Source organism: Mandrillus leucophaeus, unplaced genomic scaffold (assembly GCF_000951045.1).
Source record: "Mandrillus leucophaeus isolate KB7577 unplaced genomic scaffold, Mleu.le_1.0 Scaffold186, whole genome shotgun sequence".
In the NCBI taxonomy this organism is placed as follows: Eukaryota; Metazoa; Chordata; class Mammalia; order Primates; family Cercopithecidae; genus Mandrillus; species Mandrillus leucophaeus.
Genome location: NW_012101876.1, coordinates 4,735,070 through 4,762,388, shown reverse-complemented (window position 1 = coordinate 4,762,388; position 27,319 = coordinate 4,735,070). Strand labels below are relative to the sequence as shown.

Sequence of the window (27,319 nt, the reverse complement as noted above, 5' to 3'; positions counted from 1 at the left end):
CCCTTTGTGGATAACCTGACCTTTCTCTCTGGCTGCCCTTAACATTTTTTCCTTCATTTCAACTTTGGTGAATCTGACAATTATGTGTCTTGGAGTTGCCTTTCTTGAGGAGTATCTTTGTGGAGTTCTTTGTGTTTCCTGAATTTGAATGTTGGCCTGCCTTGCTAGGTTGGGGAAGTTCTCTTGGATAATATCCTGAAGAGTGTTTTCCACCTTGGTTCCATTCTCCCCGTCACTTTCAGGTACACCTATCAGACGCAGATTTGGTCTTTTCACATAGTCCCATATTTCTTGGAGGCTTTGTTCGTTTCTTTTTACTCTTTTTCTCTAAACTTCTCTTCTTGCCTCACTTCATTCATTTGATTTTCAATCACTGATACCCTTTCTTCCTCTTGATCAAATTGGCTACTGAAGCTTATGCATGCATCACGTAGTTCTCGTGTGATGGTTTTCAGCTCCATTAGGTCATTTAAAGTCTTCCATACACTGTTTATTCTAGTTAGCCATTCGTCTAATCTTTTTTCAAGGTTTTTAGCTTCTTTGCGATGGCTTCGAACATCCTCCTTTAACTCGGAAAAGTTTGTTATTACGGATCGTCTGAAGCCTTCTTCTCTCAACTTGTCAACGTCATTCTCCGTCCAGCCTTGTTCCATTGCTGGAGAGGAGCTGCATTCCTTTGGAGGAGAAGAGGCACTCTGATTTTTAGAATTTTCAGCTTTTCTGCTCTGTTTTGTCCCCATCTTTGTGGTTTTACCTACCTTTGGTTTTTGATAATGGTGACATACAGGTGGGGTTTTGGTGTGGATGTCTTTTTCTGTTTGTTAGTTTTCCTTCTAACAGTCAGGACCCTCAGCTGCAGGTCTGTTAGAGTTTGCTGGAGGTCTACTCCAGGCCCTGTTTGCCTAGGTATCACCAGCGGAGGCTGCAGAACAGCAGATGTTGCTGCCTGATCCTTCCTCTGGAAGCTTCGTCTCAGAGGGGCACCTGGCTGTATGAGGTGTCAGTCGGCCCCCACTGCGAGGTGTCTGCAAATTAGGCTACTTGGGGGTCAGGGACCCACTTGAGGCAGTCTGTCCGTTCTCAGATCTCAAACTCCATGCTGGGAGAACCACTACTCTCTTCAAAGCTGTCTTAGAGGGACATTTAAGTCTGCAGAAGTTTCTGCTGCCTTTTGTTCAGCTATGCCCTGCCCCTCTAGTGGTGGAGTCTACAGAGGCAGGCAGGCCTCCTTGAGCTACGGTGGGCTCCACCCAGTTTGAGCTTCCCAGCCACTTTGTTTACTTACTCAAGCCTCAGCAATGGCGGACGCCCCTCCCCCAGCCTCACTGCGGCCTTGCAGTTCCATATCAGACTGCTGTGCTAGCAGTGAGCAAGGCTCCATGGGCGTGGGACCCTCTGAGCCAGGCGTGGGATATAATCTCCTGGTGTGCTGTTTGCTAAGACCTTTGGAAAAGGGCAGTATTAGGGTGGGAGTGTCCCGATTTTCCAGGTACTGTCTGTCACAGCTTCCCTTGGCTAGGAAAGGAAATTCCCCAACCCCTTGTGCTTCCCGGATGAGGCAGTGCCCCACCCTGCTTTGGCTCATGCTCTGTGGGCTGCACCCACTGTCTGACAAGCCCCAGTGAAATGAACCCAGTACCTCAGTTGGAAATGCAGAAATCACCCGTCTTCTGCGTTGCTCATGCTGGGAGCTGTAGAATGGAGCTGTTCCTATTCAGCCATCTTGGAACCTTCCCCTGCCTTCAGTGTTTTGTAAAATGAGGTATAGTCTGTTATAAAACACAATATAGTTAATGCCTATGGTAATTTTAACATTGATACAGTAATTACACTTCTTATTCTAATTTTGTATTTGACCCAATCATATCTCTTATAGCATTTTGCCTGCTTCAGGGCAGGACCTTGTTTAGGGTCAGATATTACATTTAGTTGTACAATATCCTTTTAGCCTCCTTTAATATTTCTACAGCCTTTTTTTCTTTTTGTTATTATCACATTGCCATTTTTTGAAGAATGCCTCCCCCTACTTAATTTTTCAAAATCATTTTTATACTTGTTAGTTTGAATTATTGTAGAATCAAAGGAAGTTGCAAGAATAGTGAGGTATCCTTCACTCAGCTTCCCCCAGTGATGACATGTTATGACTGTCGTACCATATCAGAATCAGTTGACATAGGTGGATTACTGTTAATTAGAGTATAGACCTTATTCCGTTTTCACCAGCTTTTACATGCATTCTGTATGTCACCCGCTCCTTTGTTTTTTGATAGGATGTTTCTCATTTTGAGTTTGTCTAATGTTTCCTCGTGATTAGATTTAGGTTATAACTTAGTAGGAATACTGCATAGATGATGATGGGTTTTCACAGGGTCACATCTTGAAACAAATGATAGTTGTTTATGATGTTAATTTTAATCATCTGGTCAAAATCTTCCCAAATTTCTCCCCTCTGTAGTTTTCTATTTTTTTAATCCCTTGCAACTAATAAGCAACCTATGGGAAGAAATTTTAAGATGTGCAAATATGCCTGGTGTGGTGGCTCACACTTGTAATCCCAGCCTCCCACACTTGGGAGGCTGAGGTGGGCAGATTCTTGAGCCTGGGAGTTCAAGACCAGCCTGGACAATATGGTAAAACCCTGTCTCTAAAAGAAATGCAAAAAACTTGTTGGGCGTGGTGGTGCATGCCTATAGTCTCAGCTACCCGGGAGGCTGAGGTGGGAGGATTACCTGAGCCCGGGAGGTCCAGGCCACAGTGAACTGTGATCACACCACTGCACTCCGGGCTGGGTGACAGAGTGAGACCTTGTATCAAAAAACAAACAAAAAAAGATGTGCAAATATCCTGCCCATCACTACAGTTTATCCCTTGGCATTTGGCATCCATTGATGATTCTTGCCTGATCGAATTTTTACTATGATGGTTGCAAAAATGATTCTTCCACTGAAACACTTCCTCCACATTCAACAGTAGGACCTCAACATTCTGCTAGACTCAAGGATCCTCTCTTTTGCCCCATTTATTTATTCATTGGTATAGACATTAATTCTTAATTTTTTCAATCGTTTGTATTTATTACCTTAATTATATTGGTGCATCAGTTGTCTCAGATTTGGCCAGTGGTAGAAGGAGCCTTCTCAGGCTGATTCCCGTGTCCTTGTGGCAGTCCTCATTATTATTGTAATTTTTTTTTAAGCATTTATTTACTTTTTGGTATAAGATATTGTACCTACCGTGCCCTAGTGCTCAAACAAGCCATTAAGGAATCCTAATTCTTGTAGTATGTAGTGAGTGATATTAGAAGCCTCTGTCTAGTGCTCATTGCTGTTAGAGACACTTGGCTCTTACAGCTGACAACGCCAGGCGGTATATGTAGTATGCGTGTGTTGTACTCTGCTTTCGTTGGGTGGAGTGTTCTGTTGGTATCTGTTAGATCCAGTTGGTGTTTTTCTCTACTGTTTTTTCCCCATAGCACCAACTTCTAGATTCTATTTTATGTGCCTATGTTCCTCAACTTACAATGGAGTTACATCCCAATAAACTGATTAGAAGTTGAAAATATAAGTAGAAAATGCATTTAATACACCTAACCTATTGAACTTCCCAGCTTACCCTACCTTAAACGTGCTCAGAAACTTACTTACATTAGCTGGTTAATTTTAATTGTATTTTTTGGGTCCTCTGTTTCCTTGTTGCTTATGGTGTTTTTAATAGCTGCTTTTCGAAGTCCTTTATTCTAAAATGTGACACTATACAGAGAGAAATTAACAAATTTATTGAGTGTTTATTATGTGTTAGGAACTTAGTTGCTGGAGATTTTTCAATGAATAAAGTAGAAAAATCCCTTCCTCATGTAAATTGTATTCTAATAGGCATATAGACAAAAAGAAACACAGACTGTCCTGATTTTGCAATGGTTCAACTTATGATTGTTTGATTTTACCAAAATCAAAAGTGCAAAAGTGATACACATTCAGTTGAAATATATTTGGAGCACCCATACAATCATGCTGTTTTTCACTTTCAGTTCAATATTAATAAATTATGTGAGAGAAATATCTCACAACTTTATTGTGAAATAGCCTTTGAGTTAGATGTGTTTGCCCACATGTAGGCTAATGTAAGTGTTCTGAGCATGTTTAAGGTAGGCTAAGCTGGAGAATTCAGCAGGTTACATGTATTAAATCCATTTATTTTTCTTTTCTTTTTCTTTTTTTTTTTTGGAGACAGAGTCTGGCTCTGTTGCCCAGACTGGAGTGCAGTGGCCCAATCTCTGCTTACTGCAAACTCTGCCTTGCAGGTTCAAGTGATTCTCCTGTTTTAGCCTCCCAAATACCTGGAATTACAAACGTGCACCACCACACCTGGCTATTTTTTGTATTTTTAGTAGAGATAGTGTTTCACTGTGTTGGCCAGGCTGGTCTTGAACTCCTGACCTCAAGTGATCTGCCTGTCTTGGCCTCCCAAAGTGGTGGGATTACAGCCATGAGCCACCATGCAATATTTTTAACTTTTCATTGATTTATTGGGATGTAACCCCGTTGTAGATTGAGCATCATCTGTACATAAAATATAACCTGGAAGTTGGTGCTATGGGGGAAAAACCGTAAGGAAAGAGAAAAGGGAATGTGTCTGGTGAGGGGTATGGGGGTAGTTGTGGAAGTGGGGCCTGCAATTTTAAACAGGCAATCAAGAAAGGCCTTACTGCTGAGTGACATTTGAGCACCTGAAGATCTGAAGGAGGTGGAGGTACTTGGGGGAATAGCATTCTAGGTAGAGGGACTAGCAAATGCACAGGCTGTGAGTTGAGGTTATTTAAGGATCTCTTTAGACTTGTTAAATGCCTGTCATGTAATGATTCAGTGAAACTGTGTTGTCCTTTTGGAAATGTGGGTACTTTAAAAATTTCTGGTTTGAAGATTATATAAATGCAAAATGAGAGTTATCTCTCTTTTCCTCTTCCTAATCTTACAGCTACACTTTTTAGCATTTCACATATTATGTTTGTTCACTGCTTTATTTTCTGTCTTCCTTCCTAGAATGAAAGCTTCATGAGGGCAAGGATTTTATCTGCTTTATGTACTACTTGTGTCTAGGGTATAGTGGTCACCTAATAACTTTTTGTTTAATGATGAATAAATGATTTGTCAGATACGACTTTGTAGTAGTAGTTCCTTATGAATTTAATGTCTGTAAGTCCATACTTAAATAAAAGTTTCTTGTTTTATCACTCTATATGTAAATTGTATATATTACATATATACTTTAATTTAATTTATTTATTTATTATTTTATTTTATTTTATTTTTTTGAGGTGGAGTCTCACTCTGTCATCCAGGCTGGAGTGCAGTGGCATGATCTCAGCTCACTGCAGCCTACCTCTACCTACCTCTACTTCCTGGGTTTAAGTGATTCTTGTGCCTCAGCCTCCCAGGTAGCTGGGACCACAGGTGTGCGCCACCATGCCCGGTTAATTTTTGTGTTTTTGGTAGAGATGCGGTTTCATCATGTTGACCAGGCTGGTCTCGAACTCCTGATCTCAGATGATCTGCTGGCCTTGGCCTCCCAAAGTTCTGGAAGTACAGGTGTGAGCCACCATGTCTGGTTTATACATTCATTTAAAATTACAGAACTGGGGAAGTATTTAACTTTTAAGAGGGAGAAAAATTGTATGGCTCTATTTTGACTTTATACTTTAGAAACCAGTGTTCAGGCAATAGACATTTTCCCTGTCAGCTTGATTGTAGTTATATGTTGCATCAACATTTTAAATTTCATTTACTTTGGGGTTTTTGCATTTTGGGTTTTATGAACTGTCTGAGTTCTCAATCTATATTGCATGATATTTTTCATCTCTTTTCTAACAGAATTATACCTGCTATTTTTCAGGTTGTGTGATAGCTGAGCTTTTTACAGAAGGTGTACCATTATTTGATCTCTCTCAACTTTTGGCTTATAGAAATGGACATTTTTTCCCTGAACAAGTGCTAAATAAAATTGAAGATCGCAGTATCAGAGAATTGGTAACTATGCTACAAATATTTGCCATAAAGTTTTTAATAGGCTCTTGTTCCCACTTTTGCTTTAATCAGATTTCTGGAATGTTGTAAATTTGGATTAAAGCAGTAAAACACCATAGACTAATATAAACAGCCTTTTGTTACTACTTTGTTAGGGCAGAATGTACTGTTTTTTTCCCCTTTAGGCACAGAGCTCATTTGACATAAAAAAAAAATCTATTTATTATCTATTTTCCCACTATAATTTTCAGTGTGTGTTTTACAGATTTGGAAGGAGGTAAGGTGGTTTCTAGGGGTGGGAGAGGTTGTCCTGGATAGAGCTTGGTAGTAAGAAATGAAGAAGATAGACATTTAAAATGGAGGGAACAGGAAATGTCAACTTGAATATAATACAGCAATGCAGGGCCATTGCATATAGAAGCAAATAGCTTTGTATTAATATATGAAGCTGAGGGCAGCTCTGGAAAGGCAGCTACAGAAGCACAAATTAGTATAGCAGAATGGGCGTGAGGAGTCGTGTGGGGGGATCACCTAAGCCACATAGCTACATTACTGTTTGAGGGCATCTTTTCTAAGTCATTTGTAGGGTAACTAATATTGTGGTGATGACTCTGAGTCATGGAAAAGATTGTGGTGTATTTAGAATATTATTTAATTAGGTAGGGAGATATATAATACAGGGAGATCTATAATACATTTAAATTTCTCTTAAGTATGTCAAATATTAAAAACTAAGGTGCTTCAGAGGAAGCCAGTTTAGGCCATATTTATTGAACAGTACACTGGATTAGGAGTTGGTGTAATGTTCTGTCTTTGGGTATGGCACATACTTGTTATGTTGCTTTGGTTAACTTCATGTCTTTGGGCGTACATTTTCTTAACTGCGAAAGAAGTGAATTTGTTTAATCTTTAGGGCCTAATCAAACTAAAAGCAATTCTGACTAGTTAACATTTTCTTTTAGTACATTTGATTCCCCCATGTTCACTACTAGGCTCTTATTTAAAATATAAACAAAGTTCAGATAACTCAATACATTTTGTGATATTTTATTTAAATAATGACTGATACCCTATGAGTGTCCAGGAAAGATTAAACTATGTTCTGTGCATTGAAAAATATTTATTTCCCTATGATACTAGAAAACATAGGATAAATTCAAATGAGGTGTATCATTTCTAGTGTTTGCAGAATTTAACATCTCTTTGACACTATTTGAAAACTTTAAGCCACTGAGTCCCCTATTGATTAGATCCTAGAGCTATACTTAACCCACAGATTCCTTTGCACTTGTGGCAGTAAGGTTCTGAACCATAACTCAACCCTGGATATGTAAATGGATTTTAGGGGTTCTGTGATTCCTTCCAGAATTGTATGGGTTTTTTAATGCAGAAATTGTGTGTATACATTTTTCTCTGGAGAAAATCCATTGCTTTCCTCAGATCCTTCATGGTATCTCCTACTCAGAAAAGTTTATAAGAATCTTTGAGTTGTGGACAGCAATATATTAGTCCCTATTTTAAGAAATGGGGAATACTGAGCCATAGTATAACCTCCTGTTTATGTGTCAGGGCCATCTGTAATATATTTGTATATGATTTTTTGCTGCTTTCTAGGATGATGGAGTCACAATCACTTAGCAGTCAGGTTCTGAAAGATCCTTTACATCGTATGTAAATTGCCTTCCATCTGCTTTACTTTTCTGTTCTCAAATCTATTTTAATTCCTTTTCTTTCCTTGGTGTAGGTAACTCAGATGATTCACCGTGAGCCAGATAAACGTTTAGAGGCAGAAGATTACTTAAAACAGCAGCGTGGCAACGCCTTTCCTGAAATATTTTACACTTTCCTTCAGCCCTACATGGCCCAGTTTGCCAAGGAAACGTTTCTTTCTGCAGATGAGCGTATTCTGGTTATACGGAAGGATTTGGGCAACATTATTCACAATCTCTGTGGACATGATCTGCCAGAAAAAGCCGAAGGAGAGCCTAAGGAAAATGGGCTGGTTATCTTGGTATCTGTTATAACATCCTGCCTACAGACCCTTAAATACTGTGATTCCAAATTAGCTGCTTTGGAACTTATTCTTCATTTGGCTCCAAGATTAAGTGTTGAAATTCTTTTGGATCGGATTACTCCATATCTTTTGCATTTCAGCAATGACTCTGTTCCCAGGGTGAGGGCCGAAGCCTTGAGGACGTTGACCAAAGTTCTTGCTCTCGTCAAAGAGGTTCCTCGTAATGATATCAATATTTATCCGGAATACATTCTGCCAGGCATAGCCCACTTAGCCCAAGATGATGCTACTATCGTTAGACTAGCCTATGCTGGTAAGAGTTTATTGTCCAAATATTAACCACTTAGATAATTTTTAAGTTAATGACTATAATACTGCTTGTTTTTCTGATTTGTTTGAGAATTCCAAGTATGAACTTTGCTCTTTGAACTGTTTGTGTACATTTTGATAATATTTCTAGATACTGTGTTCCTGGGAATCAATGTTTGTGTGTTCTCTCACTTTTGAAACGATCAGAATTATCAAGTGATGGAATTTTGTGATTTTCTTAGGAATATTACATTCAACTTGGAATAAGACTAATGTTACTAATGTTTACAAGTATGTGCTTCTGATCTAGTGTCTTCAGGCCTTTATGAAGTTTCTCTGATAAATATGGTTATTTGACTGTCAGTTTTAGGATATAACAGTCTATTGCTGCTGAAAAAGATTAATTTTGCTGGATAATTTGATGTTGAAAGAACCTAGCATACTAACTTACTGAAGTTTAAGGTTGTTTTTCCAGTTACTGTGCTGTTTAGGATGTACATCTTCTTTGTGATGAGGTGGGTGTGTTATACACACCTACCTGTTTTGCCTGTAATTCTCACTCAAAATCAGGTGATACAGATTCATGTTTCTAGCTCCCCAAATTAATTCTGAGAGCTTATTTCTGCATGAGAAATTCCACTGAATATATATAATATCGCTGAGTATAAATAATTTATTTCTATAATATAATCTGAAAGAAATCAGGGATTCTGTTTTGAAGTCTTTGTAAATAGTACGTGTGTGGTGATGATATTGTCTTTTTTTTTTTTTTTTAAACAAACATAGTTCATTCATTTTATGATTTGTTTGTCATTATTTTAATGAAACATGCGAAAAATGGTCTTTGGACTCTGGTCTTATCTCTAGGCACACCCAAAAAGTGATTGGTGATTGTTAGGTGTTTTTATGTTTCCTCATAGATATATTTTTATTTATGTTTATCTTTGCCTATTTATTTATTTATGGTTTCTGTAACCATATAGGTATGAACTTCAGGCTCAGAAATCCAGGATTTCTCTAAGACACATAAAAGTTTATCATTTATAACAAAGCATAGTTGTAACTCACTTGGCAAATATAAATAATTGAACCAGATAAAATCAAATCAAATCAAAGTTTATCAGTTTTAAAAACAAGCTCTATCTTCTTTACCAGAATTTTATGATCCTACTTTTTGGTGCAGTGTATCTTAATCTGTTCTCAATTGTGTTAAACAGGTCATGTTCTGATGAGGTGCCATATTAACATATTGACACTCAGTTACTAATAGCTATCACATAAAAATAATAGCTACTGTTTATTGAAAAATCTGCTCTAGGTTGTTGCAAGGGTTAGCTGCAACAACCTTGAGCATTAGATGTTATATTACCTTCATATGACAGGTGAGGAAATTGGGGTTAGGAGAGACTAAATAACGTGACCCAAATGTATCTGGTCTGTTTCTCAGTTCTCAGAGCTCCTGTTCTAGACCTTGGTTTTGAAGCAATCCTGCTTTTCTTTGGTCTTCTGGGTCTTTATGGTGAGAGTCCATGATAACCCAGGGTCAGTGCCAGCACCTTTCATTGTCATTTCTTCACGGCCCAGTATGTGATCACCCAGGCTGGAATGCAGTGGGGAGATCATGGCTCACTGCAGCCTTGACTTCCCAGGCTCAAGCCATCCTCCAAATACAGCCCTCCAAACACTATAGGAATGTGCCACCACGCCTGGCTAATTTGCGGTCTTTTAAAATAGAGCCAGTGTATTTGAATGTGTATGGTTGAATATAATTAAAATATATGTGTCAGTAATTATAAAAGTTTAAAATCATTTATTTCTTTACAGTATTTTTTAAATATCATAGATGCTGGTACAGATTTGTGTAAAGTGAACTTCCAAGTGTGCTGTGGTTTATGGGGAAATAAGCATAGATCTACTCACACTTTAGAGGTACCCAGGAAAGTAAGAGACTTTTCCTAATAAAAATTTGCTCATTAAAGTGGGGATACTCATCTAGAATTTTTGGCATATTATCAGGATATGGCCCAGAGTTTTTCCATCTTTGGGGTGAGCAGGCATTATAGGGTATTAACATCTTGCTTACTTAGAGGTAAATTTTTATTCTATTCAGAGCATTGTTGAACCTGGCAGGGGTGGGGAGTAGGACCCCAGGATGAAGGGAATAATTGTATTTGATTGACTCAAAGATCTCAACTGCCATAAGGTACATTTCGATTTCAGAGATGTTGGAAAGTAAGGAAAAAGTAAGGTTATTTTAAGTTTAAGGTAGTTAAACTATGTTCAGTGCTGTTCACTGCTAAGAAGGAAAAGAGTACAGTCTTTGACCGGTTATGGTCATATGTTAAGAAACACATATGTTAAGTGGGAGGCAAGGTAAGAGAAGAAAGTATAAGTGAAGAGCAGATACAATTGATAGTAAATGTGACAGCAGAAATTAGAAGTAGTTATTTTGCAGCAGTGAGGAGTATCAGTCTTTGTAGGTCATCAGAAAGGGAAAGGAGAAGATATAGACAGCTGTAGTAATGTGGCAAACAGTCTGCCACTTTGGTTCACTAAGAACTTGAGTATCACTTGTAAAGCAGTCTAACAATGGTTTCTCTTTGAGGCAGTTGTGACTCTTCATTTGTGTGTGAAGAAATGGAGCCTCAGATTGCTTAAATGGCCAAGTTAGTAAGTGGCAAGGTTGAGATTTGAACCCGGGTCTGTCTGATTCCAAAGCTTAGCTTGATCTGTTATTTTAATGTGGATGTTTCTTTGTTAGTCTAATAAATATCTCTCACTTGTCAAGGATAGTGTTTGAAGGGTAAGTCCCTGCAGAGAATTAGGCTTTTTTTTTGTCCTCAGTAAATGGGGTATTAGATTGTTTTTGTATTGTTATTTTTTAAAGCTGTGTTTCATTAATAAGACTGGCAGTTTGGAGATAGTTATAGATTATGAACTGGGTTACTAAAATCTGATTAGGTTAAATGCTAAATTGAAAAGTTCTGCTTTTCTCATAGGCTTATGATTATTTATGTATAAAGACAGGGAGGAAAAGTTACAAGCTTTACAGAGAATTAAGACTGTAATTATAAATTTCTTCCTTTTTATTTTATAGAAAACATAGCTCTGCTGGCAGAAACAGCTTTGAGATTCCTGGAATTAGTACAGTTAAAAAATCTTAATATGGAAAATGACCCCAATAATGAAGAAATAGATGAAGTTACACATCCAAATGGAAATTATGACACAGGTTGTATAATTTTCTCTTCCAGATTTCCTGTTGTTTAGAATGAATTGCTGATGCTAACTTGTAAAACTATCATTTGTAGTTTTCATGTAAGGTGAAGGAATACCAGATATATATATATATTAAATAGGAAGAGTCCCTGGTGTCTAATTATTCTCTCTATCCTCATATACTGTTACCTTACTCGAAAACAATCAGCTTGTCACCGTGGATACTAAATTCAATTGTTTGTCAGCCAGAATTGATTTGTGTGAACAGTAAAGCCGGCTGAATTATGTAATTCTCATAAAAGAAGAAAAAATTAGAAACCTCATAGCTAAAGAAACTAAACCTTTTCCCCTTATGTGAGTATATTCTGAGTATCCTCAATCATAAATTGTTTTTATTTCATCTTATTGTGATTTACATTTCAAAATCGTAAAGGAGCAGATGTGATGATGGTAAACTTATTGAAGTCAAAGTCCTTGTCTTAGGTTTCTTTGCATTATACAACTCTACAGATTTTTACTTAATGTTTGTTGAGTAAAAGATTTAGAAGTAAAGTAATAGATGTAATTTTCTCCAAGATGTTTCTAGCTATGAAAAATTAGAGAAATCTAGTTTTTTAGAATTTTATGCTACAAACAGCTACAATTGCTGTTACTTGTTAGAATGGCACCATTTTTAGGCAACATGTATTATCTAGAGTTGAATACAGTGGAATAATTTTGAAGTTTCAGGAGGATGTGTCAGGAAATCCTAGCCTTTTTTCGTGGAATTACTTGGAAAATAATATTTTCCTATAACCATGTAATTGGACCTATTTAGATAATAAAGTTAAATGTTAAAATTTTGGGGGAGGGAATCTAAAGTTTTTCTTAATGTGATCATATAGTTTTGCATGTCAGACCAGTTAACTTTTTCCTTGACAGGAGTAGCTGGACCAAGAGTGGCCCCTGTCTTCTGTTTATTCACAGATAATTGTTAAAGATTAGCTCTGTATAAGGCAATCAGGAGCCTGCCCTAAGCACTAGAGCATGGCGGTGAATCAGATAGAAATGATCCTTGCTCTTGAGCTTACATTTTAGTAAAAAGAAGATGGGCAACTAAGTAAATAAATAAGTGAGAAAAAGTGAGGGTGAGTAAGAGATAAGGCCAGAGAAGACGACAGTGGCCAGATGAAGTAAAGCCTCGACAGAACTTGCAGTGCGTTTTCTGGCTTTCTAAAATAAACTGACCTTTAAAAACACTTTCTAAAAGGATTGCTCAGTACCGTCATACTATATCCGAATCCTATCCAGTATTTTCAAGTCCTTTATTAACTGGGATCTTACTGGGGCCATGTGATTTCCTTTCTGGTGCTTCTCTATAATTTTCCCCTTGAGCTCATAAATGAAACTATTTAATTAGTGAGATAGTAACTATGCTTGTGGCATCTGCTTGTTAGGATCTTCTTCACTTTATATTTCAGTTTCCTATCCTTCAGAGCTTTGAATAATGGAAAAAATTGGCGATTAAAGACTTCGGTGGCTTCTGTAATCAGTCTCTCTGATGAGTAAGAGAGAAGACTGGGACTATCTGTATGGGGGAAAATTGGCCTTTTCTTAACTATTTCTTTCTTTCTTTTTTTTTTTTTTTTTTTTTTTTTTTTAGAGCTCCAAGCCTTACATGAAATGGTCCAGCAGAAAGTTGTTACTTTGCTAAGTGATCCTGAAAATATTGTAAAACAAACCTTGATGGAAAATGGAATAACACGGCTGTGTGTATTCTTTGGACGTCAGAAAGCCAATGATGTTTTGTTGTCCCACATGATTACTTTCCTAAATGATAAGAATGACTGGCATCTACGTGGAGCATTTTTTGATAGTATAGTTGGTATGTTTTTTGCTTTTAAATTCATTTAAGATTTTTAATCATCCCCTCAAATACTTCCATGCAATCTGAAGGATAGATACTACCAAATTTCATTAATAATGAAATGAATTCCTAGTATTTCTGTTTTCATGCTGCTTTTGGATGATGTAAGTATTTTAGCTTGGTAAAATCAAGGGTTGGTAAATCAACCTGTGTTACATCCGTATGAAGGAATACCATGTGGTCATTAAAAACTATATTTAAACAGAATAATGACCTGGAAAGTACTGTGAGGTATGTTAAAGTGACATAAGTAGGTTGTAAATCCTCTTAAAGTATGGTTGCTGTTGTGTAAAGGTAGCAATAACAGGAATCATATATGTTTATAAACATGTTAATAAAAGTGAACACGCATCACTTTTAGAATCAGAAAATAACAGTTAAAATATAATCGTGGTTGAAAATCAATGTAGTTGGAAAGAATTAAGTTAAAGGCTTTGCTTTGTGTAACTGAAAATTTTTGAAAATTTAAGCAGCATTTTTTTTTTGCTGTTCTTTCATTTTATAATTCTTGATTTTTAGATATATCTAAAGTCAGACATCTTATGTTTTATATGCATGACTTCTATTACATTTGGATTCAGAATTAGAAGTAAATGAAGTGGACAATATTTTGCATGGGTTAAGTCATGTTTGATACAGGATTTAATATTTTTCTCTTTTAAATAATAGCTGATCCCCTTTTCCCTGAATGTACTGATCTTTTCAGTTTAATATTTGGCCAATTATGAAATATATGCTAAATTCATATTATTATGATTATCCAATACCCCCATTATATCATTTCTCACATGATTGTAATAGTTTATCTGTTAACCCAAAAAGTTTAAAGACTATTCTGCACAATAGAAAGCTTGACTGGTATCCAAACTTTCTTGTGAGGTAGCAGAAAGCTGTAAGACTTAAAGTTTTGGTTCCCAACAGTCTAGGAAAGGTTCGCTGTTTGATTTTTGTTTTCTAAAAAAATAAAGTGCAAGAAACCTATCTGGCAACAGGATTGATATTTCTACAAATACTCTCATATGTTTTGGAGGAAAGGGTACTTTCTACTTTGAAAAACTTTGAAATTCCCTTTTTTTCTTGTTTTGTTATTTTTGGAAATTACTGTACCTGTTTTTTTCTTTTCAGACATCTTTTGTTTCTTATTTTTAGATTAATTTATAGATGCATGTTAGCCTTCCATCTAGGACTTCATCTAACTCAGTTCCTGAATACAGTATTATTCTTTGATTCTTACATCCTTTTGACTTCCTTGCTCTCTTCTTCTTCCAAATAATGCTATGTTTATTTCTTTCTCGGAAAGAGTTGGTTCTTACAACTTTCCCTATCTGTTGGTCAATTCATGTGTTCTTTGAAACATATATTAGTTCTTTTTTAATTTAAAAATAAATTTTTTTAATTGTTGAAAGTGATACATGCTTATATTACTTTTGGAAATAAAACTTAGAAAAATTTGGAAAATATAGAAACCAAGAAGAAAATAAATGATGGTTAATCCTACAACCCATGCACAATCTCTGTTAAAGCTTTGATGTTTTTTCCCATAGCACTTTCTTTTCTCTTTCCATCCCATTTATCCCTTTCTGTCATATGCTGATGGTTAAGAGAAGGCATTGTGGAGCTAGACTTCTGGGTTCAAGTGTTCGCTTTGTCACTAGTGGTGGCTCTTGGAAAAATCATTTAATTTTTTTGTGGCTTAGTTTACCTATCTGTAAAATGGAAATAAGAATAGTGCCTGTCTTACTGGTTGTTGGGGGATAGAATGAATTAATATATGTAGTAGTACCTGGCATAAGTGCTGTGTATATATTATATTACTTCCAAATTTTATTTTATTATTTCTTATACTTTTTTCTAATAACATACTTTAAGCATTTTCCCATATCATTAAAAATTTATTTGAAACCATAATTTAATAGGTCTAAACTATTCCATTATATAGTTTTGCAAAAATTTAACCTTTCTTTTGGATATTTATTTTCATTTTTTTCTGTCATATATAGATTATCTATATATTTGGTGTAAATATGTAACATATGTATGTAAGTAGTTTCTGATTATTTTCTTAGGATAGAAGTAAACAATTTTAATTGCTTTGTTAAAGAATGTGAATTTATTTTTAAAACTCATGACACATTTATAAGCTATTCAAAAAGATTATATCATTTTGCATTCCCATCTCCATTAAGTGCTGCACACCCATCCAGTGTGAAATAGCCTTTACTTAGTCCTTGCCTGTTGGGAGGATAAAAATGATAACTTGTTTTGATATATATATTTTAGCTTAACTATCAAGTTGAAAAACTTCCTCATGTTGATTATGTATTCATATTTCTAATTCTATGAATTTTAAAATTCATTATTTTGGCTTTTTTTCCTGATATTTATGCTTTTCTTGTTCTTTTTGAACCTGTACATACATATTAAGAACATTAATTTTTAAAATTAAGTGCATGTTTCTTAGTTCTTTAACTTGATTTTTAAATCTTTTTTGTAGACAGTTTTTCTGAAGTCAGTTTATTCGATCTTTTTGCTTTGTGATTTTTTTTTTACTTTTGTGTGTAAAGTCTTTTCCCATTCCAGAATTAGATTAATAATCTGTTGTGTGCTTGTCTTCTTTTCTTTTTCATGCTTTATTTTTTATACTTAACTGTTTAATTGATCTTTATTTTTGGTCTGGGATGTGAGGTGAAATCTAAATTTTCTTTTTCTTCTCAGATATGTAACTGATTTTCCCAGCATAGTTTATTAAGCATTTTTTTGGTTTTTTCGTACTGGTTTGTGAAACTGTTTTATCATCTGTTGCATGCCTCTGTCTGTTAAGATCAGTTTTCTGGCTATCTAGTCTGTTCCATTGATTTTTCTATTCTTGTACTCATACTCATAGCCATATTCAATTTACATTATTCTATATTTTTAATCACCTGTATTATCTGATAGGGTAAGTTTCAGATGTCATTATTCATTTTCAAAATATTTTTAGCTATTTTAGCTCATTGTACATTTCAGTATGTAAAGTTCCTAAATTTAATCCACTGGAATTTTAGATAGTATTTTTCCTTTTATTAAAGAAAACAATTATAACATTATTTTTTAATCATAAAGGAAATAGGCTTTTAGAAATTATTTAAAATTTAATCAAAATTTATAATGTGTGAAAAACAATAATTGATTTTCCAGAGGCAGCTACTCAGCTTTGTGCTTTTATTTTAGTGTCTTCAGGTGATTATTACCATATCTCTAAATAATATTTTTATATTACTATTTTTAGAATAACCAACTTTGGATTTTATCTCTCTGTTTTCTGTGCCAGATGAAGATTTAATTCACTCATATGCCTTGATCCTTCTTCTCTTCTGAGTTTTTGAGATGTTGACTACTGTTTTCAGTGCTTTAGTTTTTAGTTTGTTGTTTTAATAACTTGAAGTAATTAAATCTATTTTGTATTGCTCCACCTCTGATTTGCACTATAAGATTAGTGCCCCTTTTTTTTTCTCTTTACCTTTGTCTCTCTTTTTATTGTTTGGCTAGTTGAGAATTGAGAATTCTCAACAATTTTTTTTGTCATAGTTAATAATACGTTCTGTTCTATAATCACAATGAAGTCTGGTATAGACTGGTTATGAAGCTTCAAAACAAAATACATGATTAGGAATGTGTAAATTTTATTGACTGTGGAGCCAAGTAGTATACTGTAATTATATTTGCTCCATCATAATCCCAGTTCAGTGACTGCCCCCCTCACCATTTGAGTATGTTTATAGCAAGGCCAGTGGATTCTACTTTGCTCCCTCTTCTAGGTACTAAATACACTATTTATTTTAATTTCATATTTGGACTGTGATTTTCTTGAGCAATTTTTTGTTCCAGAATTTTAGATTTCTTTGTTCTCTTTTTAGAAAGAAAAGTAATATATTGTCACCACAACCGTAATAGCTAGCTTCTTTCTTATTAATTTTATTTGTTACTTAGAATCTATTCCATTTTCTTTTCGATGACATTCTTGAAATTTATTAGCTTTTAATTCTAATAAAGGCTGACTGATTTCTAGGTCTTTGCTAGCTTTTTTTTTGCCCTTGAATTCTTAGGTTGAAACTTTCCTAGAAAGGGTTGCATGGGGGGAAACCTTTAATAGTCCTTATATGTCTTGAAATGACTTTTTTATTTAATTGATAGTTTGACTGAAAATAGAATTCTTTTCATAACTTTTAATGCCTTGCTTGCCTATGTCTTGTCTTCTAACCTCCATTGTTGCTGAAGATTATATAATTCCACTCTGATTCTTCCTTTTTAGGAGACCTATATTTTCATTTCTGTAAGTTCTTAGGATCTTAGCTTTTCTATGGTGTCTGAGAATTTCCTGATGATTTGCTTTGCTGTGGGTCTTTTTAACTTTATCATGCTGGGTAGGAAGTGCAATGTTCTTTCCTAGGTAATTGATCAGTCTGTTTGACTTTTGCTTAATTTTATTACTTTACTTAATGATATATGTACTTTTAGGTATTGAATAATCACATAATATTGCTTTTCATTTCCAGGTGTTGCTGCCTATGTTGGCTGGCAAAGCTCCTCAATTCTCAAGCCCCTGCTGCAGCAAGGTCTTAGTGATGCTGAGGAATTTGTCATTGTGAAAGCTCTTTATGCCCTTACTTGTATGTGCCAGTTAGGACTGCTACAAAAACCCCATGTTTATGAATTCGCCAGTGATATTGGTAAGTTTCTGTTTCTCAAAATTAGAATGAGATTGGAAAAACTTTATAAAATTTCTAGGTAATATAGAATAAGAATTGCAACTTTATTGTTCCTACTATTGATTGTGTGGGGTTCCTACCGTTGATTGTGTGGGTGTGCATGCATGTATGTATGTGTATATGTGCATGCTTATGTGTATGTGACAGACAGACAAGCGACTCATTGGGTCCTCCAGGCTGGTTGGGAAGTACTGCTTTGTTTTCATCTGTTGTTAAGTCTGTGTTACCCTTGTCAAAAAGCAAAACTTTGGTGTTTTATTTTGTTTGTTTGTTTTGCCCAGGCTGGAGTACAGTGGTGTGATCTTGGCTCACTGCAACCTCCACCTCCCAGGTTTAAGCCATTCTCCTGCCTCAGCCTCCTGAGTAGCTGGGATTACAGGTGCCTGCCACCATGCCCAGCTTATTTTTTTTGTATTTTTAGTAGAGACGGAGTTTCACCATGTTGGCCAGGCTGGTTTCAAACTCCTGACCTTGTGATCTGCCTGCCCCAGCCTCCCAAAGTGCTGGGATTACAGGCATGAGCCACCGTGCCTAGCCAAGACTTTGTTTGTAAAAAAACCATGATATGGGTCAAGCCTTGACTGGTCTGAAGATGAAAATTATTTTTGGGCACTTGACCAGCAGTCAAGTTGAAAATTGGATATGAAGGATCTGTCACTGCATTGATTACCAGTTAAGAATTCATAGACTTGAATAATATATTTGTTCTATTATGATTTCACATAATACATTGCTTCTGTGGCCTAATTAATTATTTCCAAATAACTTTTGGACATTATTTTTGAAATTTAATATAGCTAATAATTAGCATTTTATTTATCTACAAAACAGATGCGCATCAATTTTAAAGCAAAAATTATCATGAAAATAGTTTTTTACCCCTGCACACAAAGTTTGCGGAGACTTTTCTGGACCTTGTTATTTCTAGTCTTTGATCCCAGGATGAATACATGGAGTGCTCATATATCTTTAGTGTCAAAACAAATTATGTTTATGTACAGAATAAACCCAGTGTGGTACTACTTCTTCGATGGATAACTCTCTTAGAACTACAACTGAATTTGATATGAAAACTATGGGGGGGAAAAAAAACAGTTTTCTGAGAAAAATCAAGTAAACAATCATTTATTGGCATTTAAAACTTTAAAAGTAAACAATTTTAGTAACTTAGAAACACCTACTTATTTAAAACAAATGATAGACTATATGCATCTCTCTCATTCTGTTTTTAAACTATGTGTATTCTGTTGTAGTGATTTTTTCCCCTGCTTTATTGATGTATAATCAACAAATAAAGATAGTATATTATGTTCAACATGATATTTTGATATATGTATACTTTGTGAAGTAATTATGGTAATCAAGTTAATTGACATATCCATAGTTCTTTTTCTTTAGTGGTAAGAACATTTAAGAGTTATATCCCAGTGATTTTCGAGTATACATTTTTATTAATTATGATCACCATGCTGTACTTGCACATATACTGTACAAGAACTTATTCATCTTGTCTAACTGAACTTTTGTATCCTTTGACTAACACCTGCCCATCCCACCCTCCCTGCTACCCCAGCCCCTGGTAATCACCATACTACTTTCTACTTCTATGAGTTCAGCTTTTTTAGATAATATGTATTACTTCGATCATACAATATCTGTCTTTCTGTTTCTGGCTTATTCTACTTAGCATAATGTTCTCCAGTTTCATCTGTGTTGTTTCAAATAACAGGATATTTTTATTTTTTAGGACTGAGTAGTATTTTAGTTGTATATATACACCATTTTTTTTTATTCATTCATCAATGGACACTTAAGTTGATTTCCTATCTCGACTCTTAAGAATAATGCTGCAGTGAACATGGGAGTGCAGATATCCCTTCAACATACTAATTTCATTTCCTTTGGATATATACCCAAAAGTGGGATTGTAAGATCATAGATAGTTCCGTTTTTAATTTTTTTTTTAAAGACACACGGTTTTGCTCTGTCACCCAGGCTGGAGTGCAGTGGTGTGATCACAGCTCACTGCAGCTTTGATCTCCCTGGCTCAAGCTGTCTTCCGGCCTCAGCCTCAAGTAGCTGGAACCACAAGCATGTGCCAGCACGCCTGGCTAGTATTTATTTATTTAGAGATGGAGTTTCGCTCTTGTTGCTCTGTGCTGGCTGCCTGGACTTTGGGGAATGTTGACATGGGTTATGTGAAACTACCCTTCCTGCCCTCTTCTTTGGGGCTTTTCTCATTTTTGTGCTATACCCAGGTGCTGTAATCTCTCACCTGGATTCCTTTGTAATGGTGTTTTTATGCATTGATAGTTGTTAAAACAGATTTTTTTTCTACAAGAGGATGAACACTGAAATGTCCTATTCAGCCATGTTGTTTTCACTGCCTAGTGACTCTTAAAGAGAATAGTGGTGGTAGTTTTGATGGTGATTGTGATTTCTTTGGTACTCCTTTTAAAAACTATACTCTTCCCATTTAGCTATTGTGAATATTTTCCCCCACACTTTTCTTCTGATAAGTTGAATGTGCTAGATAAAGAAAAGATTGATTGGGAGGCCGAGGCAGGCGAACTCCGACCTGAGGTCGGGAGTTCAAGACCTGCCTGATCAACATGGAGAAACCCCGTCTCTACTAAAAATACAAAATTAGCCAGGCTTGGCAATGCATGTCTGTATTCCTTGCTACTCGGGAGGCTGGGGCGGGAGAGTTGCTTGAACCCAGGAGGTGGAGGTTGCGGTGAGCTGAGATTGCGCCGTTGCACTCCACCTGGGCAATAAGAGCGAAACTCTGTCTCAGAAAAAAAAAAAGGAAGAAAAGATTGAATAGGCTATTTCATAGGCAGTTCTTTAGATTCAGGCTTCTTGTTTTGAGTATTTGAGGTGCTTTGTATCAGGCACCTACTTTCTGATATAATAATGCTGTAGAACAGTCAACCACAGAATCTCAATAAATCCTTCAGTAAATTTTTCATCATGCACCCGTGGGTTGTATAGGTGGCCCTGCTTCAGGTTCTGCATCTCCAGGTTGTCTGTGATGACTGTGATTCATCTGTCTCATTCTGGGGCCCTCATTGTAGGGGCAGTGGCTACCCACATAATGTTCTCATGGTGATGGCAGAAGCACGAGAGGGCAAACCCAGCTATGTAGCACATTTCAAATTCCTGTTTGTCCTAATATTCATTGGCTAAAGCAAGTGATATAAACCAAAAGCAAGGGGGCAGAGAAGTATCCTTTGTATACTGCAGGTGTATACAAAGTGAATGAGTGTGGTTGTATAATACAGGAAAGTTAAGAATAAATAATACATTATAATACAGTTCCCAACTCCTGTCAAACCGTTATGGGTTTAGCTACTTTCTGGAGGTTTACCAATGTTTTTCCAATCCTCATTTTCCCTCTTATCACAGGGAAAATACTCACTGTCCCTTGTTGGATGGATCAGAGGCTGCAGGGTATTTATGAAATAGACAAAATCTTCTTCATTTATAATTAGAAGATTTAGAAATGCGAGACCTTGGGAGAGGGATATTTCGAATGCATCTTTTCTCCTTCCCCTTTTAATATAAGTATTATTAGCCTATAATTGTATTCCTGTTTCTCTGTTAATGTGTATTTCTTATGTACATTAAATAAATATCAGAGGATAAATAAATATCCTCTGAATGCTGATGTGTTTGCATCCTCAGAGCTAATACAATTTTTCTTGCCTTTAAAAGTTTGGATTTTATTCTAAATCAGGTTAGTCTAATGTCAATTAGTTGAAATCATTGATTTTATGTTTAGTACATAAAATCATTAAAATAAAAGGTATGGAAAGACATTCATTTAATTCTTTGGTTTAATGTCATATTTTAAACTTTTTAAGAATAGGTATCATGTTTTCAGCTTTTTTGTTTCCATTCATTAATGGCTTGTGAAAGTAACTGTGAGTTATGTGTTAGATTTGATCAAACCACTGCATTAAAAGAATATCAGATGGGCCAGATTGTTCCTTTCATCTTTATGCTGTAGCTTGGAGAAGTAACTTCTCCCCAATTTCTCTGCCCCTTGGGTACAAGTTGGGGAATAATAGTTAGCTATATGCTGTTGGGACTTGTTATGTTTGTAACAGTTTTTAATCCAGTGTTATAAATGAGTAGTGCCCACACAATTTTAGTTCTGACTAAAAAAATATAAATTTTAAGTCCTCAGCTATGAGGTAACTGTTTCTATTCTTTTGTGGTACTGCTGTGATATTTATGATAAGAGAATATTATAAACAGTGTGTCCACTTGATTGAGTTTATGCCTCAGGGTAATTGAGTATGTGAAGGCTCCTGATAGTAACATTGTGGCAAAATACTTTTGTCAGTTATGTTATAATGTAAAAATTTGTTTATCCCGATAGTTTGAAATAACTTATTTGATCCCTACCTTTTCTTTTCCTCTTTAGCCCCCTTCCTGTGTCATCCCAATTTATGGATACGTTATGGTGCCGTGGGATTTATCACAGTGGTAGCTCATCAAATAAGTACAGCTGATGTCTACTGTAAACTGATGCCTTATCTCGACCCATATATTACCCAACCAATAATACAGGTATACATGTTCCAAGTTGGAGTCAGTCTTTCCTCCAAACTGTGCCTCTTTAAAAAAAATGTGCAGAGAGCCCTATTTTTCTTAACATTTTTAAGTATTTAAATTGGGCTATAGCATTTTTATATTCTTTCAAGCTAATTAATATTAATGAACCAAGCACCTCTGAAGGTCAGAAAAGTGCAAAAGATTATTATGTTTTACATCATGTTGTATCTAATGTAGCATACAGTAGTTCATATATTTTCTTTTGTATAATATAAAGCATCTGTTAAAAATGAAATATAGTCTAGCAAAAATATATGTTGATGGACCTCTGCTTTTTATTTTAAAAAGTATTACTGATTGCATCCAGTTATAATAAATTAGAAAAAGTCTTTTTCAAATTTAAGTTTTTCACCACTAACTGGTTGTTTTGATGTCTTTTCTTTTTTATTCTAACAACACCACAACCTCTGCCCCACCTCTAGCAGTACTTGGTGATAAACTTTGAGTCTTTGGTATGTACAGGGCAAATATTATTCACCTAGCTCTTCAGTGTTTATACCCTTCATCTTGCTAGACAGCAAACTATCAAGATAGGCATTTAAATGGAATGAAATGGTGAAGGATGATTCTAGCTGTTAAAACATCCTGTAAGTTCCTATTTTTACCAGAACTGCATTTCCCATTTGGAATTCACACACCTGTCTGGCTTTCTCCTACTTTTGTATTTCAATGTGCCTTCTCTTTGTTTGGAGAAAATGGCCTTGGATAAACTCTGGAAACTAGGAAGTTTTGGTTATACCCTCTTTTCTTCATAGATTCATTCATTTCTAGAGGTTATCATTCTTTATTTCATAGAGTTTGTAGGATTTTTTTTTATTTTTACCCCAAGAGCAACTTACATATACATGAAAGATGGATAACGCTATCAGAAAAAATGCCCTTTTAGAAAAGTTTATGCTTCCTTGAAAATTAGGCCTAGAGATATCATCTACTCCTTCTGAGTAGTTACTCTATTTAAAAGTTTGCTCATTGAACTTTTTCTTTTGTCACTGTTTTGTATTTTGAAAGGCCAGGATCGGAAGTTGAGAGGCTAATTATTCATTTGCTTCATGAATCTTATTTTTCTACAATTTGGATTAGAGAAAAGATACCTTTTTATGCTGCTTTCCACTGACTGACTTCACCAAGGAGTTAAATATACCTAAAGGAAGTCCTCTTGGTGCTTCTGCTAGAGTCACAGAAAAAAAAAGAAAAAAAAAGAAGATAACTTGGTTACTATCAGCAGGTTCATCCATTTTATTATATTTGCATTGACAAGGAATGTATTCCTTTTGGATAATTAAAGGAAGGATTTTATAAACACTATGGAGATAGCAATGGTTTCTAGAAGTGGTTGAATCTACCAGGAAAATGTGATGACTGAAGGAAGACCTGTGGTTATTGAGCATCTTTTCTGGATCAGTACCTAGTGGTTGTCAGATCTGTGAACTGTACATACGTTTTGGATGTAGGATGTTGTCTGACATATTGGGATCTAGAAAAGGCTCCTTTTTTCTCTAGAATTTCCTGGATTGGATGATTAGTCTTCCAATGATAGATACAGATGTGTGGTGTAGTGCTAACAATGAAAAGTAAGAGATACCTTAGCTCTTTAAAGTTTACTAGTATTCTTTTTTCTTCTACACAATTAAAGATGTTGATATCTATTATTTTCTTAGGAAATAAATATGTTAACTTTTTGCAAGTTGTATTTATTGAATTTGAAAATAACTGTACATGTTATAATTTGAGCTGATCCTTTTTATTCTTCTAATATAGATTGAAAGGAAACTTGTTCTGCTCAGTGTTTTAAAGGAACCAGTAAGCCGTTCTATATTTGATTATGCTTTGAGGTCTAAAGATATTACTAGCTTGTTCAGACATCTTCACATGCGTCAGAAGAAACGAAATGGTTCTCTTCCCGACTGCCCTCCGCCAGAGGATCCTGCCATAGCTCAGCTTCTGAAGAAGCTGCTCTCACAGGTTGTATCACCCTTCCAAAGTCTTACATTTAAATGCGAATTTCATAAAAATATTGAAGTGTCCATTTAGCTTTTAAAAAATGTTTTTGATTGATTAGATTACATCCTAAAAAATGAGTAAGTAAATCTGGCAAACATCTTATGCATTTGCTTTGAATCCTAAACAAAGATAATACTAAGATGATGATACAGTATCAGGTTAAGCTAAATAAGGAATCATGGGAGACCTGTTATGTTTCTTTTGTAATTACTGGCTAAATAAATGAGGGAAAGACAGTAGAAATAACCTTAGATTTAATTAGTATTCTTGATTCAGTTCTATGTTTTACCAAAAATATAATGAAATTTAACTGGAGGAAACATTGCAAAACACAGATGAACTATAGAAAAATCCTGGTTCATTTTGATCCAAATTTGTAATTAATACTTGTAAACAGCTGAAATAACTTGTACTTAGAATGCATCTTAGGTATAATAGACCAGCCATTTACTGGTATATCTTAAAAGCCTATGAATTTGAATCAATTAACAAAATCTTATTAGAACTAGGAAGTAATCTTACTACACTTGGCATTGGTAATGCCTCTTTAGAAATATGAATTGTATTCATGACAAAAAGGCCAAAAGCAATTGCAACAAAGGCCAGAATTGACAAATGGGATCTAATTAAACTAAAGAGATTCTGCACAGCAAAAGAAACCATCATCGGAGTGAACAGGCAGCCTACAGAATGGGAGAAAATTTTTGAAATCTACCCATCTGACAAAGATCTAATATCCAGAATTTACAAGGAACTTCAGCGTATTTACAAGAAAAAAATAACCCCATTGAAAAATGGGCAAAGGATATGGACAGACACTTCTCAGAAAAAGACATTTCCACAGCCAACAAACATATGAAAAAAAGCTTAACAACATTGATGATCAGAGAAATGGCAAATCAAAACCACAATGAGATACCATGTCACGCCGGTCAGAATGGCAGTTACTAAAAAGTCAGGAAGCGGGCCAGGCACTGTGACTCAGGCCTATAAACCCAGCACTTTGGGAGGCCAAGGTGGGTGGATCACCTGAGGTCAGGAGTTCCAGACCAGACTGGCCAACATGGTGAAACCCCATCTCTACTAAAAATACAAAAATTAGCCATACGTAATGTTCTGTGCCTGTAATCCCAGCTACTCGGGAGGCTGCTACTCGGGAGGCTGAGGCAGGAGAATCACTTGAACCTGGGAAATGGAGGTTGCAGTAAGCAGAGATCGCGCCACTGCACTCCAGCCTGGGCGACAGAGTGAGACTCTGTCTCCAAAAAAAAAAAAAGTCAGGAAAAAATAGATCCTGGGGAGGCTGTGGAGAAATAGGAACACTTTTACACTGTCGGTGGGAGTATAAATTAGTTCAACCATTGTGGAAGACAGTATGGTGATTCCTCAAGGGTCTAGAACCAGAAATACCATTTGACCCAGCAATCCCGTTACTGGGCATATACCCAAAGGAATGTAAATCATTCTACTATAAAGACACATGCACGTGTATGTTTATTGCAGCACTATTTACAATAGCAAAGACATGGAACCAACCCAAATGCCCATCAATGATAGACTGGATAAAGAAAATGTGGTACATATACACCATGAAACACTACACAGCCATAAAAAGGAATGAGAGCATGTCCTTTGCAGGGACATGGATTAAACTGGAAGCCATTACCCTCAGCAAACACAGAAACCGAAAACCAAACACTACATGTTCTCACTCATAAGTGGGAGTTGAACAATGAGAACACATGGACACAGAGAGGGAAACAACACAAACCAGGGCCTGTTGAGGGGTGGGGGGGGGTGAGGGGAGGGAACTTAGAGGATGGGTCAGTAGGTGAAGCAAACCACCATAGCACACGTATACCTATGTAACAAACCTGCATGTTCTGTACATGTATCCCGTTTTGCTTTTTAAAGAAAAAACAAAAAATAAATATATGAAATCTAGGCCAGGCATGTTGGCTCATGCCTGTAATCCCACCACTTTGGGAAGCCAAGAAAAAAAGAAATATTAAATCTAAATTTACATCTTGTTTCATGAGGGATATGTGGAACTTAGGGAAGCCAAGACAGGAATAAAAATGGTTAAAAATAAAGAATACAGTTGCTGAATATATGCTCTATGAGCCATAATGCAAATTTTAAAGACTTAGTTTGATGTGACTTGAATTCCTGAAGAGTTTTTTCTTTGGGTTTTCTTTTAACCTTGGCTTGTACATTAGATATGTTTTGTATTTTAGAAAGCAATTTGTGGAAAATTGGATTCTGAATCACATTATTCTTTTTTTTTTTGGTTCTACAATTTAAGAAAAAGAATGAAAGATAAAGAAAGAAAGAATACCAGTCTTTCTTTTTACTTTCCTTTTATTCATTTTTTAATTATTGTTATTATACTTTAAGTTCTAGGGTACATGTGCACAACGTGCAGGTTTGTTACATATGTATACATGTGCCATGTTGGTGTACTGCACCCATTAACTCG

The 27,319-nt window shown here is 35.7% G+C and overlaps 1 protein-coding gene across 1 annotated transcript in view; it reads left to right on the top strand.

The window, feature by feature from the left end:
• Positions 1-27,319, top strand: part of PIK3R4 (phosphoinositide-3-kinase, regulatory subunit 4) — a 72,330-nt gene that overhangs the window by 7,290 nt on the left and 37,721 nt on the right. The window contains exons 3-9 of the mRNA XM_011977966.1: positions 5,890-6,023; positions 7,765-8,347; positions 11,441-11,575; positions 13,205-13,426; positions 18,004-18,177; positions 22,649-22,794; positions 24,598-24,801. Of these exons, the coding sequence (XP_011833356.1) occupies positions 5,890-6,023; positions 7,765-8,347; positions 11,441-11,575; positions 13,205-13,426; positions 18,004-18,177; positions 22,649-22,794; positions 24,598-24,801 (1,598 nt within the window). The remainder of the gene's footprint in view (positions 1-5,889; positions 6,024-7,764; positions 8,348-11,440; positions 11,576-13,204; positions 13,427-18,003; positions 18,178-22,648; positions 22,795-24,597; positions 24,802-27,319) is intronic.